The sequence below is a fragment of the Mustela putorius genome, unplaced genomic scaffold (genome assembly GCF_011764305.1).
Source record: "Mustela putorius furo isolate JIRA1106 unplaced genomic scaffold, ASM1176430v1.1 tig00003858_pilon_pilon_pilon, whole genome shotgun sequence".
NCBI classification, from domain to species: Eukaryota; Metazoa; Chordata; class Mammalia; order Carnivora; family Mustelidae; genus Mustela; species Mustela putorius.
In genome coordinates this window covers 55685284-55702536 of record NW_025422010.1, presented here as the reverse complement: position 1 = coordinate 55702536, position 17253 = coordinate 55685284, and the positions used below count along the sequence as shown (strand labels likewise).

The window sequence follows — 17253 nt, the reverse complement described above, 5'->3', positions numbered from 1 at the left end:
CTATTGTATAGCGATATCATATAACAGTATTACATATTAAAACTGTCTAAAAAAAAATGAAACATCCAAAGATGAAGTATTTGCAGGAAAACAGTGTCTTTCATGTTCGCAGAGAAAGCTTCCTTGACATTGTTCACTTCTAAGATCTGTTTTTGTAAGGAAGTTTTGTTACTCATGTCTATCAAACAAACATTTTAGAGACATAACAGTCTATACAATTTCCTTATTTTCCTGAGCATTGTAAAGAAATATCACATATACTTACAAAAGGAAAAAAAAAAAAAACTAAAAGAGAGTGAGATGAAATGCTTTTCTATAATCAAGACATTTCTACCTAGAATTCCCCCCCTCCCCCCTTTTTTTCTTGGCTAAGTCAAAAGCCACTTTGGTCACAGAAACTAAATTGAGGGCATGTGGTTTTGTGGTTCTTTGAATTGACTTCTTTTGAAACACTGAATGTTTGCACAAGAAAGAGATGGTAGAACTGCTAAAGGAATGTTTAATGTGCATGAAGTGGCTAAAAAAAAGTATGCAGTAAAAAATGAAAAAGTTTAGTGCTCTTCCATTTTTATCTTTAAAAATAAATCAATACTTTCAGAATGCATGAAATTTTTCTGAATGCTACCATTGGCAACAACCTTGTAACTTACAGGACATGTATAAAGAATACCTTAGAATGAAAAGATGATTATATAAATGAACTTAATAACTGTCTGGTATTAAAAATATGAACCGAAGAAAAACCATATTATATTGAAGACAGAAGTAATACAAAGATATGATTGCCTCTTTTCATTTTCAATACACTTTATATTCTACAGTTCTGAATTAAAATCCATGACCCTCATGAAACAAAACTGTGAGAGAATGTAGTAAGGTCACTTGTTTGAGAAGTATTTGGAAAGAGTCGTTTTAAAAGACATTTTATAGACTGGCGAGGGAAGTTAGGGCACTTGGAGTATTTAACAAAATAACTTACTTCGAGGAAAGCGAGGTGGGTTATCATTGACATCAGTTAGGGTCACGGTGACTGACGTAGTTCCTGAGAGTCCTCCATTTTGACCAACCATATCCTTTGCCTGAATAACAAGCAAATACTGGTCTTTAGCCTCTCTATCCATGTTTGGAAGGGCGGTCTTGATGACTCCTGTAAAATTTCAAATCCCAGTAAAACGCATCATGAATCATTGCATTTATACTAGCAAAGAACACTGATATAGGTAGCAAGTCACTCCTGAGTTGTTGCCTTTCGTTGTTTTATTTTAAATAATCTTACCACCTACTAAAGACCAAAGGGACATAGTAGTTATATACAATATTACAGAACACAGAGAGCGCTATAACAAGGGAAAACTGGGGCTTCTCAATATTGGATAGAGAGGATTATCTTTTGGTTTTATGAAAATATGGCTCAGAAATAAAACTTATAAATAAATAACATGAAGTCCTCATCTAAAATAATGGGTAGTAACCTGTGCAGGTACATGACAATGAAACGCTCCTTTTCTTCTCTTTCACCCTCTCTAACCACTTAATTCCCAGGTGATGTGAAATCACTGTAACCTTTCAGTTATGGTTCCCATTACCTCTCTTTGAGAAAAAATAGCTGAAATAGTCTATAAAGCAAAAAATGAGAGTGATTTATGTTTAATAAAAAAAACACCATTTTAAACTATGGCTATGGTTGTGATGGTTGTTATGATGCACGATGGTGTCACCTGTATCGACAGATCTGAGAAAAAGCACTAAAGATGAGAATGACTATGTTAATATAAATCAGCGATATTGAAAACATTCATGGGTTTTATTGCTGTTTGTTTGGAATCAATTGCATTGAATACTGATCACCCTTAAGGCTTCAAATGCAGGAGAAATTGATTTCAGACTTTCATCTTGATTGATGGCGAAACTTGACACAGTAGTCATTGGTACAGTAAATTAGTTCTTTTATAACTATTTAATTACTGCCTAAGTATATTAGGCAATAATATTTAAAAATGGGAGGAAATTTAGTTTAACATCATATGTAAATATATAAAATGATATACTTACCTAATATACTTAGTACATGTACATAGAGGGGTTATCAGATAAGAATATATTTCACATTGATATATATAGACCTTGAAACTAGCAATATGAGGTCATCTTTACTAATTAAATATAAAGAGCTCAGATTCCTACTTAATTATTTCTTGTAATTTCATCTTTTCGAGCAAGAACAATGTCTTACCTATCCACCTAGGACCATAGCTTGAAAGATGTCTAATCTATTTTATTAAACAGATTCTACTTTTTATGGGGAGGTCAAGAATTAAATCTTCATTGACTCAGACCTAAGGATGAGAAATTCTTGTATTATGGACTTTTCAGTAGCAAAACGACAGCAAACCCAGCTTGTTTGATAGAGGATGGTTCTTCGGGAATAAAGTAATTGCAAATAATTGTTTAATTTGGGATGAAGCTTCTTTCATTCTTCATGTTTAGCATAAAAATGTTATATCCTCCAGATTTATATTTTTTAAAAGCTGCTAATTTAAAGGCTGATGATTCAATGTACACAAGTCATAAAGGTGTGCTATATTCGATTTATAATATGTGTTATATTTTATTTATAGTGCATGTTAATTTCAGCACCAAGAATAAGCCTACAGGAAACTATACAAGGCCTGTTCTATACTTCATAGTATTCGACAGTTTGGTAACTGTTCTAGGGGTGGGCAACGGATGAGAAAAGCTCTTCATTAACACAGGAAAAATTTAAGCAATTTGTTATTAGTTTCCAAGATTCCAAGTTAAACAACACTCATCCTGTCTTAAGTAACTATATTTGTGTTTAGTCTGAGCACTCGCCATCAAACACAAATACACCCACACATATACACACATCAACAACACATCCGTATTTTAAGTGTTTGAGTTACACTTCCTTAAGTTAGGACAGTTTTGTTTTGTTTCTAAACTTTGACCACTTTTTCTCATCAGGCAGTGTTGCTACAAGTACAGCAAATATAGTTTAAGTAACTCCTTCCCTGAATTCTTTTGGCTATTTACACACTGCTTATAGTTAATATGTGAACTATCAAAGAAACATGAAAATCATAAGAAAGAGTCACATACTGGTCTGGTTGGTTGATCAGTGTCTACTACCTATTCTTCTTAGTGTCGTAATGTTTCCACATGTATTTCATATTTGCTCTTCAATACTTCTGTTAACTCTATGATACAATAAGTGCTGATCTCAGTAATGTTGCTACTGAGCATAAAATGTCTTTGTCTAAGAGTTCTGGAACTTACATCTCTCTTTTTCCTTTCTTTTGTTTCAGATGTTAACCATTCTTTATTTATTTGTAACTCCTTTTTTAAAAAAAATAAATTGAGGATTGGCTCTCTTTAATATTTGATCATTAAGTGTGTCATTAGATGACAAAATATTAATGAGCTGTGTTTATAATCATTTCCTGTTCATTCACTTTTTTTTTTTTTTTTAAACTTCTGGGCATCTCTTATTTTTCCTTCCGAAATCAATAGGTCCAAGTGAGCTTTCATCCTTATGCCTTCATAATGATGGAGAGAGGCCTTAATATCTCAACTAATCAGCAAGGAAAACACGGCAGCCTTATCCTCTCAAGGTTTTGCTTGGTGGCATTATTTTTGTAAGGAAATGTAACATTATTAAGAAAGAAGTCTGGTAGTCAAAGTTACTCACTTATTTTTCACACTTCTAATTGTTTCTTTACAAGTGATCCTATAAATAGCCCTTTTCCAAAGTAAAAATCATCACAAAGTTTGCAAAGTAACCAGGTGGCAAAGGTAATTTCCAAATACCTCAAATATTAAACATATTTTTGACAAGAATGGGATAATTGGGAGAGAAATGAATTTAAATAAGGACATTCAAAAATAATAGATTTCCAGCCCCATGACTTTTGCTAGCTCTTTGGTTTTAAATAAAGCTGTCTACATTTGGCAAAGAGTTCTCAGGCAGTGGATGTGATTTGCACTTTGCTATATATTATAGAGAAACACACATACAGCCAATTGCTAACACTACATCTCTGAAGTAGTAAAGGCCAGTTTTGTCTAGCCAGATCTCTATAGTTCTTTGAGATTTTCATGGAAGACAACAACATTATTTGATTTCAGTATCAGTCATTTTAAGCTACTTATGATAAGAATATTTCCAATAGCTCTTTAGAAAAGAGATTAGTTCAGATGTTAAGCTTCCTGAATAATAATTTTTCTATAGATGTATCATCTGACCTAATAACCCAGAACTTTCCATTTATGTGTAATCCATGGCACAAAAAATACTTGCATATGAAACATTAATTTATCATCACTATTGCTCAACAACTGTCTGGTTTTCAGTCTGGGAACAAATTTTCAGATGATTCTTTTATTTCCTAACAGCCATTTATGATTGTTTTAAAGCATACTGTTTTACCATGGAACTTCTCATGAATGTAAATATGTACTAAAGGTAACAGATAATAGCTGGTTCTGATATCCACCCCATTTAGGGATCCAAAGAATCCCTGAGGCCTGGCATCTACTCACTCAGGTCTTGGACTGGTGTAGGGGTCCAGGCAACCACACAACCCAGGTAACACAAGTCTACGGGGCTTCATGCCATGTGGATCTGAGACACATTAGATGTACATGGTGTATCTCTTCCTATTAGTTTATATTTCTAAATTTGACATCTAAACTGTGTTTATATTTGGTTTGTCCCTCTGTAAGTGAAGCATATGATAAAACCATAAAAAGTCAGAGGAGAACCAATGATAGCAAACATGGATGCTTCTAGAACACTAAAGAATTTCAGAGTTGGCATCAAATGAAGAGTCTCTGAGGAAGGGAGTCTTGTAATCTCAGCAAGCCTGACAGGAAGGAGGGGCCTCCACACCACAGAACGGAATGCATTTCAAGGGCACATGGGGGAGGGGCTTTGTTATGACTATATTACTTACATAAACTTCTGGTGTCACAAGTGGGTATTTAATATAGGATGCAGGTATTGCGTAGTCACACCTCTATATTAAGAAGGAACTCCTAAATGACAAGTGGTGTTTTATCATTCAACCCATTTTTCAGGGCCAGCTTTATGGCCACGTGCCCTGTGCAGGGGTCGCAGGTCCCAGGCTTGCTTCTCGCTCTGTTGATAATTCTTGAAGTCCTGTTAATTTTAGAAGACGGGCCCTGCATTTCCATTTTGAACTGCAAATTAAGTAGCCAGTCCTGCCATATATCGAATAGACCGAAACACGGAGTCTATTTGTTTGCAGGTTACAGAGTGGATGAAACCTCAGAATAAACAACCACCAGCTTCCCAGCAGTTGGCGGCCATTGTGGAGATGGGCGATGGGACTCTCTGCAGTCCTTTTAATGCTGCCTTATCGTGCTCCTAGTCCCATTGTGTTTGCTTATTAGCACAAACTGCTAACATTGGCTTTTGCCGCTACTCACAGTCTTGTCTTCCTGATGGAGAAATAAGGTGGAAAATACAGCTACTCCCCGGTTATCTGGGCTGGGAGTAGAGCTGCAGGTGTAGTAAGTGACCGGAAGCTGTGGCCATACTAGGTTCAGGATGTGTGATTACTAAATGGTAATAGGTATTAATATTAGAAAAAAAATCAGAAGTTAAACTTATAGAAATGCACCTAACAGTAATTCCTTGTGCCTATTGTTTGTTTGTTTTTTAAGATTTTGTTTCTTTATTGGACAGACAGAGATCACCAGTAGGCAGAGAGGCAGGCTGAGAGAGAGGGGGAAGCAGGCTCCCCGTTGAGCAGAGAGCCCGATGCGGGGCTTGATCCCAGGACCCTGGGATCATGGACCTGAGGTGAAGGCAGAGGTTTTGACCCACTGAGCCACCCAGGCGCCCCTCCCTGTGCCTATTTTTACAAAATCCCGATTTAGCATATTTCCAGTATTTTTCCGATCAAAAATTTTACTTTCTTTTAAAAAAACTCTTAAAGATTTAGAAATTCATGTTATTTCTCACATAGATAAAAATCAACTGACACCAACTATGAAGACAAGTCAAACTTGACTCACAGGTATCCATGCCTTTAAGGGTTGAAAACTTTCCATTTTTATGAAAAAAATAGATTTGTTTTGCAAATAATACACTATCCATATTATAAATTAGCAGAGGACAAACATTTCCAGGATGTCTCTGCACTAATGACCGTACAAAGAGAAGTCCCAATGATTACCATAATTACAATATGATAAACTCTAAACAAAACAAAATTAAACTGAACTCTTCCTCTCCTACAATACACAGTCCTTGAGATTCTGAAATTAGAATTAATTTGAAGTACTAATAACATGATCCCATGACATGGACGATTGTCGGCTTGCTCAGTCAGAGGCCTTACCTTACCTCCACAGGACTTTAAGGAAAAATGATCACTGTACCACAAAGCTAAAATCAAAAGCCAATCATTAGTACCAGCAAAATATTTAACCCTAGGGAGGAGTGCATGCTATTTCTGGACAGGTTATATAATGCAGGAGTGTATAATTTGTGAGCAAATTGTCAGAAACTTGTCAATGTCTTTGTAGGCTGTGAAGAGTCGATTTATAAGGGAATGGGTGGGTGGATTTATGCTTCTCAAATCTATCATTAAATCAACCACAAGCACACGTTCTACGTTCACAGGATTCATATCATAAATCAAATACTTTTGTTTATTTCTCCTTCAATACTTGCTTAATCAGAACTGTTTCTTCTCTGTTAGACTTTCCAGGTGGCTTCCAGACACTATATTGGTATAAAATATGCAAATATATCTCTGTAAAAACTCTATTGCTGAGGTAGGACTGAATTTATTTTTCCGTTCATGCACATTACTATCACCATTTTCAAAAGATGCTTAAAATATTTATCCTCCACAGGGATTTGAAAATGAATTATTACCATTTACGTGGAAAATAGTCTAAGTATCATTAAAATAACCATTTAAGGTCACAGGTCCTATCCAATAATCATAAACTTGGCTGTTTGAAGAATAATTTTCTTTACAATAAAGAAAAAATCGTTACAATATGGATAAACTCTGTATTTCACAGTGAAGAAGACCAGGGGCACAAGCCACCCATCTCCACACTCACCCCTCCTCCTCCACCCAGAACCAGAAAAGCAGAATAGATCAAATGTTACTTTATAATCATGCTAACAGCGCTCTAGAGTCTTTCCTACTTACTGTAAACTATTTCAGCTTTAAAGCAAAACAGAATACCTAGCCAACCAACTTATCCAGGCAGTGATGCAACTCATAGAAAATATGTCTTTTTCTTCTAAAATTAAATCACTTAATTTAGTTTTTCATTTAGCAGACCATCATCCTAATTGTTATGTTTAAACTAATTCTCCTGAGTAAACCTGACTTAGAGGATAACCTGAACTTAACTACCTATCCTACTGCATGTCAGGGCGGTTCCTGCTTCAGATTTAAATTTAATTGTGTGTGTTTTCTACATGAATTAGTTAAAGCGAGACAAAAAAGAAAATGATGTCAATAATATTTTCTTATACAGTCAGGAGATAGCAACCGAAATCCTTTTTTTACACAGAATACTTTAAATTTGGTAGAAGTTCTGATAAACCTAATAAAATACTCTTGGAAGATGCTAACGCCTCAATAAATAATGTGTTTATTACCACAGTTCACATATTGAGAGAAGCTCAGAAGCCATGCAGCGTCTATTATCAGCGTTAACTGTATCAAATAAAAATAACTAACTCTGTGCCAAGACACATGTGATGACATTATAAAAAGAGTCACATTTCAATGTTTACCTGTCTTTGGCTCCACTGAGAAGTATGGCTGTCCTTGCAGAATGCTGTAGACCACTCGGGCACTGTTACCATATGTAGGGTCATCGGCATCTGTTGCTGTCACTTGTACCACTGAGGTCCCTACGTGCCAATCCAAAAACCAATGAATTAAAAACTTCCAAATGCCACAACACAGAATGATTCACAAAACGCTGAACACACTACCTTTGTTTTTAATTACTTTCTTTTTTCATGTTTCAAGGCATATGAAAAATTGACATACTTTTCGTAAAAGACAAACCCAAAATGAAGATAAATGCTAATTAAGCCCTCAGAAAGATTTAAGGGCTACAAAAATATGTTAGCAAAAAAAATAATAAGATTGATGATGGCCATTAGGAGGATCCTCAGAATTGGAAGGGACTCAAATTTTAGGCATCTCATCCATCAGGGTCAGGTAACAAGTTTTTATCAAAAGCAATTGCTATATATCTCCATTATTGTCCAGAAGGCAGTGTGACAAGGAACAGCATCTTGACACCCAAGTCACTGAAGGGATCTCACTATTATAGCTGAGTAGAGCCAGACAGAAAATGAAACTTCATTAACTGAGTAAGTTAATGATGGATCCACTTAACTGGCTATTAGGTGGCATCTCTTCAGGAATAGTTTTAGTTTTCATTTGTTTCTATGAATTGATTGAAAAATAAAAGCATAAAATGAAAATCTACCCCACCCTCCCAAAGGAGGAAAAGGATGACAACCTTAAAAATTACATTATTATTTGTTTCTGTATATTGCATGTGATAGAAAGCCCTATGGCTTCTGCATTTGACTATGTGTTTAGTTATTCCCCATGGAGAGCATTCATAGTGATGTGTTCTTTCTATTTCCATTTGGAGATGAATCTTAAAAATGTTACTCGCATTTACTTTAGTTTACATATTTTAAGCACAGGTTATTTTACCATTTATGTCCGATTGATGGGAATGGAACAAGTCTTTTTCTTTCTGAATTCTTCCAAGGTTTGGATTTGTTTCTAATAATTTATTGAAAATATTTTTAATATAACATCTCATTTCAATATATTTCTAAAGAGATTTCCCTAAGTCCTTTAAATAAGTCATTAATGTCCATCTTGTTACAAATCTATTGTCTTTTCAGCACTATGTTTTTCCTTACCAACCCCATTTTCTTTAAAAACGGGTGCATATTATGAAGCTTTGTATATTAGCACTGTTTTTAAAATTCTGATTTTTTTTTTTAATTTGACAGACTTAGTTGATTGTACCCTGTAGATGCCTGGTAGGACCAAATAGTAAATGGTGCATATTTAAAATATTTTTAAAAATTAAATTATGATTATTTTAAAATATTAAAATTAATGGCATTAATATTCTCTATTTTCTTCACAATGCACCATCTTTACAGCAGTATTTACTCTGGTGACATGCTTAAGTACTGATTTCCTCCTTCATTTGAAAAGGAAAGTGCCTTAAACAAAATAATCAAAACTACTTTAGTAAATTTGGTTGTATATAATTTTTCCTGAAGTGTTCACTAAGAAATTCACCTTATATATACATACACATACACATGCACGACACACATGAACACATATTTTTAAATGACTTTAAGTTGTCCGTGCTTATCTACACTCGTCTGGAAATGAATGAACTATCCTAAGGGCTTATTAGTGTGTTTTCAATCTTGCAGTGAGCCTCCAGTGAAAAACATAGCCCTGAATATTAAACACTGAATGCTTGTATTATATATGCCATACTATTTAGTGGCTACTACAACTACTTGGTTAGAATTACACCCTCTGATAAACTACAACTCACTATAAGTCCACATTACGTATTTAATGTAGACTTCCATTGATCTTGGTTTAAATTTCTGTTATTCCAGAATTCTCAATTAATGTCAGTTAAATCCTGAAGGCCCCTGAAAATGATTTTCTAAAAAGTTCTGAACCTGCTGGAATTGATCAATTAACTAACTTGCATGTGTGCATAATAATCATGCTGTTTGATATCAGAGCGGTACAATTAAAACCCAAACTAGTGTGCATCATTTCACCTCTAGAAGAACTAAGTTCCCATTAATCCAGTTTGCATGGCTACATTCTGGGTAGCGAAGCAAAATGGTAACAAGCCGATGAAGAATATCCAACATGCCCATATGAAAGTTATGGAGTTGGGCTGACCTCCTCAAACACAACTCAAAGCTTCTTGTTTTTCTAAGCACGACTAGTTGTGGGAGGACAAAGTACCTTCCCTTTTTCTTTAAAACCTGTAAATCCTGTTGTGGCAGCTGTCTCCTAGTTGTTCTTGTTGTTAAGCAACAGCGAGCAGCCCTGAAGATGTGGGGCAGTACTGAGAAAGTGTGAATAAGCCTGTTTGGTCAAAGAAACACTCACTGAGACGCTAGGTACAGTGAGATGCTGCCTCTGGGGTTCTGAATTTTTCCGGACCACAAGCATCCATTCTTCTGGTTCATTTTCTGTTTCTATTTCTGTTTCTATTTTCTTTCTGGCTAGAGCAGTGGTACCTTAAATAATTTTTACGCTCCCATCTGTTAGGAATTTAGGGTCACTAAATTGTGGCTCTCCTAAAGGGCACACATAATACACGTCTTTGCAATTCCCCTTCCTAACACAGTCGATCTGTTGGCTGAATGCTGGAATGAATGAAGTGACCTTTATGTAATATAAAACAAATCACATTGGGTAAAATGTTCACCTGTTAAAATACAAATTCAATTATTACTTTAAATAACTGTCTTACTTCAGGACAAAAAATGACAGCAAATAAATATATAAATCAACTGGTCTATTTAAGCCCCATATTTTTTTTGCTTTGTATTGTAAGATCATGTAAAATTACATACTGGCTGAAAACTATTCCAAAGACATCTGATTCAATTATTTAAAACTGACTTTTTATCATTTGATAGAAATAAAGCATATACCGGAAGTATTTTGCTTTCTGTGTTTCCGGTAATAGGGCAGGGGGAAAAGCCCTCTGAATAAAACAGGCCTCATGGTTCTTTGATCTATCTCAAACGAAGTATCACTTTACCATTATCAATTCAATATAAATTTCCACACATGTTAAGTTTCTGGAGAAATTACAAAAAGCTTAGTGGTGGCATATGGAGGGACATTTGTGGGTTCAAGCCTACTCTACAAACAAACAGACCACCTCATCTAAACATTGGATGGGCAGCCTGATACCTTGGCCACTGAAGGATTCCTCGAAGAGTGAATCATTAATACTAATCAGGAGAAAGAAAACATCACCAACAGGCCAGAGTCTGCAAGGATTTTCTTTTTTAACTTCCTAGGGGTACTTTTAATCATTTTTTTAAAATTAAATATTACATTGAAAAGGGGAATGAGCAATGTACTAAAGACACTGAGATTGCTGTGGGAAAGGAACATTTTCTTAATTTTCCATAGAAACAAAACAACGATCTGAATACTCAGACTTGGACGCCGGCTCCTAAGGCACCTCAAACTTCCCCTCATCCTCACTAGGCATTGCTGTAGCAACACCGAAGCGATTTTTTTTTTTTTTTCAGTACTTACGATGATCTACTTTTAACTACAGACCCCCTAAAACCAGACAGTGCCAAAGCCGCACGTTCTTTACTTACCCACAGGAGACATTTCGGGAACTCCTGCCGTGTACGGGCCATCCAAGAACTTGGGTTCGTTGTCGTTGATGTCCTGAATCTTGATGACAAACTCGGACTCGGGCTCCACAGGCTTGTTGCTGAGCCTGTCCAGCGCCTGGGCGCGGAGCGTGTAGTAGGCCTGCTCCTCCCGGTCCAGTCTCTTGGTAGCATGAATATCCCCCGTGTTCTCATCAATAATGAAAATGGAACTTGCCCCTTCGCCTGACAAGATGTATTTGATGGAACCATCTCCTTTATCAACATCAGAGTGAAGCTGGTGAAAAATTCATGTGAGATGAGATTAACTTACAAGAGAGTCAGCGATATGGAGATATGTAAAAATAATTCTTATGTCAGGCAGCAGTACATGAAATTTTATTGTTCTTGGAAAGATAAGCTGGTGTTTACTGTGCACAGCAGAAAGGCTATTAGAATGTGTCAGTTTGCACTTGGGAGCAAGACAATTTCATTTCTTCCTGTAAACAGTCTCATTTCCAAAGGTATTTTCTACCATTCCCAAAGTTAGGAACTTGTGGAGGTGTTAATTTTTATTTGGTCTGTCCTTGCCAGTTTTAGCCATCTTCTTGGAACAGAGCATTCAGTAAACACGAATAATCAGTTGATTTGATCTTATTCCAAGCAAAGGGACTTGCTATAGAACATTTGCAAATTTAGATCTAATAAAATATTTAATATGCTTAGAAACTCCCCCATTCTTTAAGGACACCCTTCCCTCCCACCGCCTCCCATGGTTAACAAGTATGGATGGATGTCCACTCACTAAATCCGCCTCCAGATCCTGTGCTGTATTTTAAAATGTGAAGCCGAGAAAAATTACACTGCTCTCCGAAGTAGGAATTTTAAATCAGTATATGCCTGAGACTTCAACTCAAACCTTCCTTGAAATACCAAGAACTGCATTAGATTTGCATGATTAACCCCAGCAATCGGCAGCAGGGACAGCACCTACTGATTTGCATTTCGTCTCATTCCGTATCGAACTGTCCCTGCTATATGTCAGAACATTATGTTGAACAGAAGAACCTAAGGAAACTCAGGCATGATTACACATTCTCCCGAACTTCCTAACCTGAAAAACACGGGACTCGATCTGTCGTCTCCACAATCGCTCATCCCCTATTACTGCCATCATCTGGACTTTGAGTAAGACGAATGCAAACACCCAATTTGCAAAATAGTAAAGGCTGCTCACGGTCTTACAGAACTGGGTTTGCATTCTTTAAAAGACGAGGTGCTACAAACAGCAAATACTGAACACGACTTAGGGAGGTGTGCCCGCAGAACGTTTTCTTCGTTCTGTGTTAGGTGTGGATGGTACCACTCTTTACATCACGGTTTCTCTAAGCGCTTCTTCCCCTGCACAGTAACAGCTGTGTTTACACTCTGCTCCAGAACACTTAAGGACCTGATTTCTCCTTTAGTTTCTGTACTTTTTTTTTTTTTTTTTAAATCAGGGCTCAGTAATACAAAAAATTAGTTACTGGCATGAGTTATAATTTAGCTTTGTTCCATGTGGAATTATCTAGTGGATCACTTGACCCACCCATCTGGAAAGGTTGCGTTCTAGAAATATGGTGAATTGCTTAATTTTCTTAAGTCACTCTCAGGGTTACTGTTGCATCTACAGCTCCCTGAAAGAAGAAAACAAGCTGAAAATCACTACGGCTTGGATTGCTTGAGTGATTCCTCTGTGCCAGTCACTAGTCTTAACGTTCTCTAGACAGCAGCTCATTTCATCCCCATATTGAATGAATTCATTATTTCTACCAACTACCAGGAAACTAAGGTAAAGAAAAGCTGAGTGCCTCGCCTGAGGTCACGTGCCCCGTGCTCGGTGGCTGCACCAGGATTACGAAAAATGGGAGCCGCTGGAAAGCTCGATCTCCATGCCCTGCTAATGAGGTGTTGCCTCTGGAGACGTCTGTGGCCCAGCGAAGTGGGGACATCAAAAGCTGCAGCAGAGGACAATTCAGAGAAGGAAAGGTGCAGGAACCCTCACCCCCGACTGCTCCCGAGTCTTAAAGAAGCTCGGTGCTTTGAGTGGTTTCCATCAAATATTTCACAACTTGACAGAAGGGCCCTTTCTCAGCGTTAAGGAACAATAAAACACTCTGCCACCTTCAACAACACGGGGCAAAAAACTCGACCCCCGAGACAAGTGCAGATGATGGATGGAAACAAGCCTGCCCTCCGCACACTTCTCACAGCCATCCTCCTGACCCCGTCCACGCCTCTCCCCATTAGAAGAGTCTGCACACTACCACTGACCGTGGTGTGAGACAATAGGGGACGATCCAATGACCATAGGAATACTTAAATGACATCCAGGTTGTGTCTTTAATCAAAGGCTTGCTATGTCTCTAAGTCTCATTAGGGACTACCCTTTTTGGAACCAGCCCTTATAATTCATTTAACGAATCCCTACCAACAAGTCACTGTTTCCAGCCCATGGTGATCCAGCGCTCCTATAGGATCCAGGTAAGGCAGAGAGGACACATTCCTTTCCTTTTCATTTCGTGACACACATTAAATCCTGAGCTGACCGTCAACCTGAGCTCTGACCCTGTATTTTACGTTATGTGGCCTTGCTAATTGTTCTCCATCACTGACAGCATGAGCGCAAAAAGAAAAAAAGAAAAAAAAAAGGTTCTTATTACTTGTTTCTCTAATAATTTGAAGACACTTGAAGATCGGGTTTTTTCTTTTCTACCCCTCATCACTACCACCACCACCACTACCACCACACACACACACACACACACACACACACACACGCACCCTCTGTCTCTGGAGCCCTAAACCTCATCTTCCTTCCCATCACTGACACTCTTCTGCCAGCTAGGACCATCACTAGGCTTGTGATCACTGTCAGAATTCACAAGCAGGAAATTACTTTGAGTGTCCTTGCAAGGTTAGTGCAAGCATCTGTATTTGAAAGTGGATGACCAGCTTTGAAATGCTAAGACGGATACCTAATTATCAGATGCATTCAGACATTTAATCTGTGAGACTATGCGCACTAATATTCTAATCTTAATAGGCAGAGTGAAACCCATGCTGTTAGTGGATAACTATTATACTCCTCTGCTTAAAAAAAAAAAAATGTTCAGCAAAGAAAAACTTGCAAGTCCAGAACTCCCTAATAGCAACCTTAAGTGAAGCATGTCTGTGCAGGTGCACACACACACACACAGACAAGTACACACCATCTTTGTGAACGACTATGACAGAGGAGAGAAGCACTATTCTCCACAGTGAAAACTCTGTGCAAAAAAAAAAAAAAGAAACAAGCATTCTATGGTCCCACCATATGGCAAATGAATAAAAAACAAATAAAATACTCAAGTGAAAACAAATATTTGTACTCTTCTCTTGGGCAGAGTAGAACTTACAAATATCTAATTCATTCGCAAAGACCCTTATAAGTGTGGTCTTGTCAGTCACCTAAACCGTAACAACGACAAAACCTTGGTTCATTAATCATCATACAAAACCCACCTTTACTGCACGGATTCCTAAATCCTCTTCAAAATATTTGTTGTGACTCCAACAACAAATGGTGTTTACATCACCATCATCATCATCATTGTTACTATATTTGGCAAGTACACACAACAGCAAGGAGCACACACATACCTCTTAGCTGGGTTAGCTCAAGACAAAAGAATCAGTAGAGAAGGAGATACAATCATTGTATGTTTCCTCTATGTTGCTATGAAGCACCGTTAATGGTAACAGTGTAAGGAAATATCACACCATCTTGCAATCTTCATCAGCTACACAGCCCAGGAATGTAAAGCACCCTTTATACTTTATATGCACCCTAAAATGTAGTAGGTTTGTGTGTGTGTGTGTGTGTGTGTGTGTGTGTTTAAAGATTTTATTTATTGGACAGAGAAAGAGCACAAGCAGGGGGAAGCCATAGAGGAAGAGGGAGAAGCCCCAAGATGGGGCTGGAAAGGGGGCTCGATCCCAGAACCCTGGGATAACGATGTGAGCCAAAAGCAGACAATGAGCCTACTGAGCTACCCAGTGCCCCTGTCGTATGTTTAGTAATCCACTATGGCTCTATCATCCCCTGCTTGACAGAATACCTACTCATGACCTCTAATAGAGCAACTCTTCCTTTTCAGTCTTTCAGAACAAGAACCCTAATCTGGGATCTTAAAATCTTCCCCTGGAACTATTATAAAACTCTCCGGTTATTCTCCATTTTTTGTGTGTCAGAAATTCCCTCGCTACAATGCACATTGAATTATATCACAACCCCTCATCAAATACTTTTAATTGCTCCCCAGGGTCTAGGGATTTGCTCCAAATTCTAAGCCTGGGGCTCCATGCAGCTGTCTGCTAGCTCTTTGGTCTCTCTTTTCCATCACATCTCAGAAGCGCAGATTGACAGTACTAGACCAGGTAGTTCGTATCAGGCATGCGCTCCAGGCATGCTGGATGAGGACCACACTGCCCGAACACGGCAAGGTGTGCCATCCCTCCCAACACAAGTCTGTCCTCATCTTGCCTACTGACATCCAGCTCAGCTTAATGCAAGCTTCCTTGTACTGAAGTTTTACAACCTTCCTGTTCTGCCCCCATGGCATGCTGTTTGCATTTCTCTGTTAGGATGCCTTTGATTCTGCTTTATATTGAAAATCTGGTTTAGTTGTTTTCATCCAACCTTTGAATTTATAAACTTATAAGCTGCGTTCCTTTTTTATCACCATATTCCACATTCTCAATAAACAGTTCATTGTCTTAAATTTAGTAAATTTATAATCCAGTTTGTAAAATAGTAGTGCTTGTTTTCCTTCAATTTCTATCCTTTTAAGTTTTAATACCATCAGCAAAAGAAAACAAACTAAACAAAGTACATCCATATCTCCGCATTGTTCTTCCTAACACTCTGACCTGCATAGACAGACCTCAGATACCTCATTCCGAATGCCCTTGGTAACATTTGGCACATTATTCTGAACTCGCACATTTATGCATCTGCGTTCCCCAGGAGACAGAAACCTGTAGGGGCACACATTCTTTCTTATTCTTCTCTGTTTCCTGAGTCTCTACACACACACACACACACACACACACAGGTACTGGTGGAAGGTTTTATAGACCTCTGGATGCCCTTGAATGGAAGAAATTAGATGTCCTTGATCAACTTTTTTTTATCTACTATTTAGTTTTTAATTGAAGATTATAAAGAGCAAAACTAAAAACAGATCAATACACTGCAGTTCTGACAATTTTCTTATATCTATTTAATCAAATAGGGCCTGATACGAACTACCTGGTCTAGTACTGTCAATCTATCTGCTTAAAGAATCTGAATACAGTGAATAAATCTGTTTAGCAAAGAATAAGGTAAGAAAAAAAAAAGTCAATATGTTGATCAGCTTTTCTTCCCTCCATGACCATGTGAAATTGTTTGTTATTTGATCGTACTGATGACCTTGTCTTTTAGTCATCTCCTCTGCAAAATGGAAGTAAAAAATACTGGGACTTCGTGAACACTTACAACAACCACTCGAGGTGATGTAGTAGAACACAGTTCATGAAGGTAAAAGCACGATAATATCAGGATTGTACTTTGTCACGTAGCATAATGAATTTTCATCTGACCAAAAAAGAGTATATCTAGACATAAGAGGAAGCTATTTGGAAAGAGATAATGTTTATCATGAAAGCTTTGACACTGAAAAATAAAACTAAAGCCAGCAAAGATCTCTATGATCTTCACTGTCCTACATACGGTAAAGATGAAA

General features: G+C 37.4%; 1 protein-coding gene across 1 annotated transcript in view; it reads right to left on the bottom strand.

Annotated features, from left to right (window-relative positions):
• Positions 1-17253, bottom strand: part of CDH7 (cadherin 7) — a 127071-nt gene that overhangs the window by 60552 nt on the left and 49266 nt on the right. The window contains exons 3-5 of the mRNA XM_004745610.3: positions 11450-11744; positions 7811-7930; positions 980-1147 (exon numbers count right to left, since the gene is read on the bottom strand). Of these exons, the coding sequence (XP_004745667.1) occupies positions 980-1147; positions 7811-7930; positions 11450-11744 (583 nt within the window). The remainder of the gene's footprint in view (positions 1-979; positions 1148-7810; positions 7931-11449; positions 11745-17253) is intronic.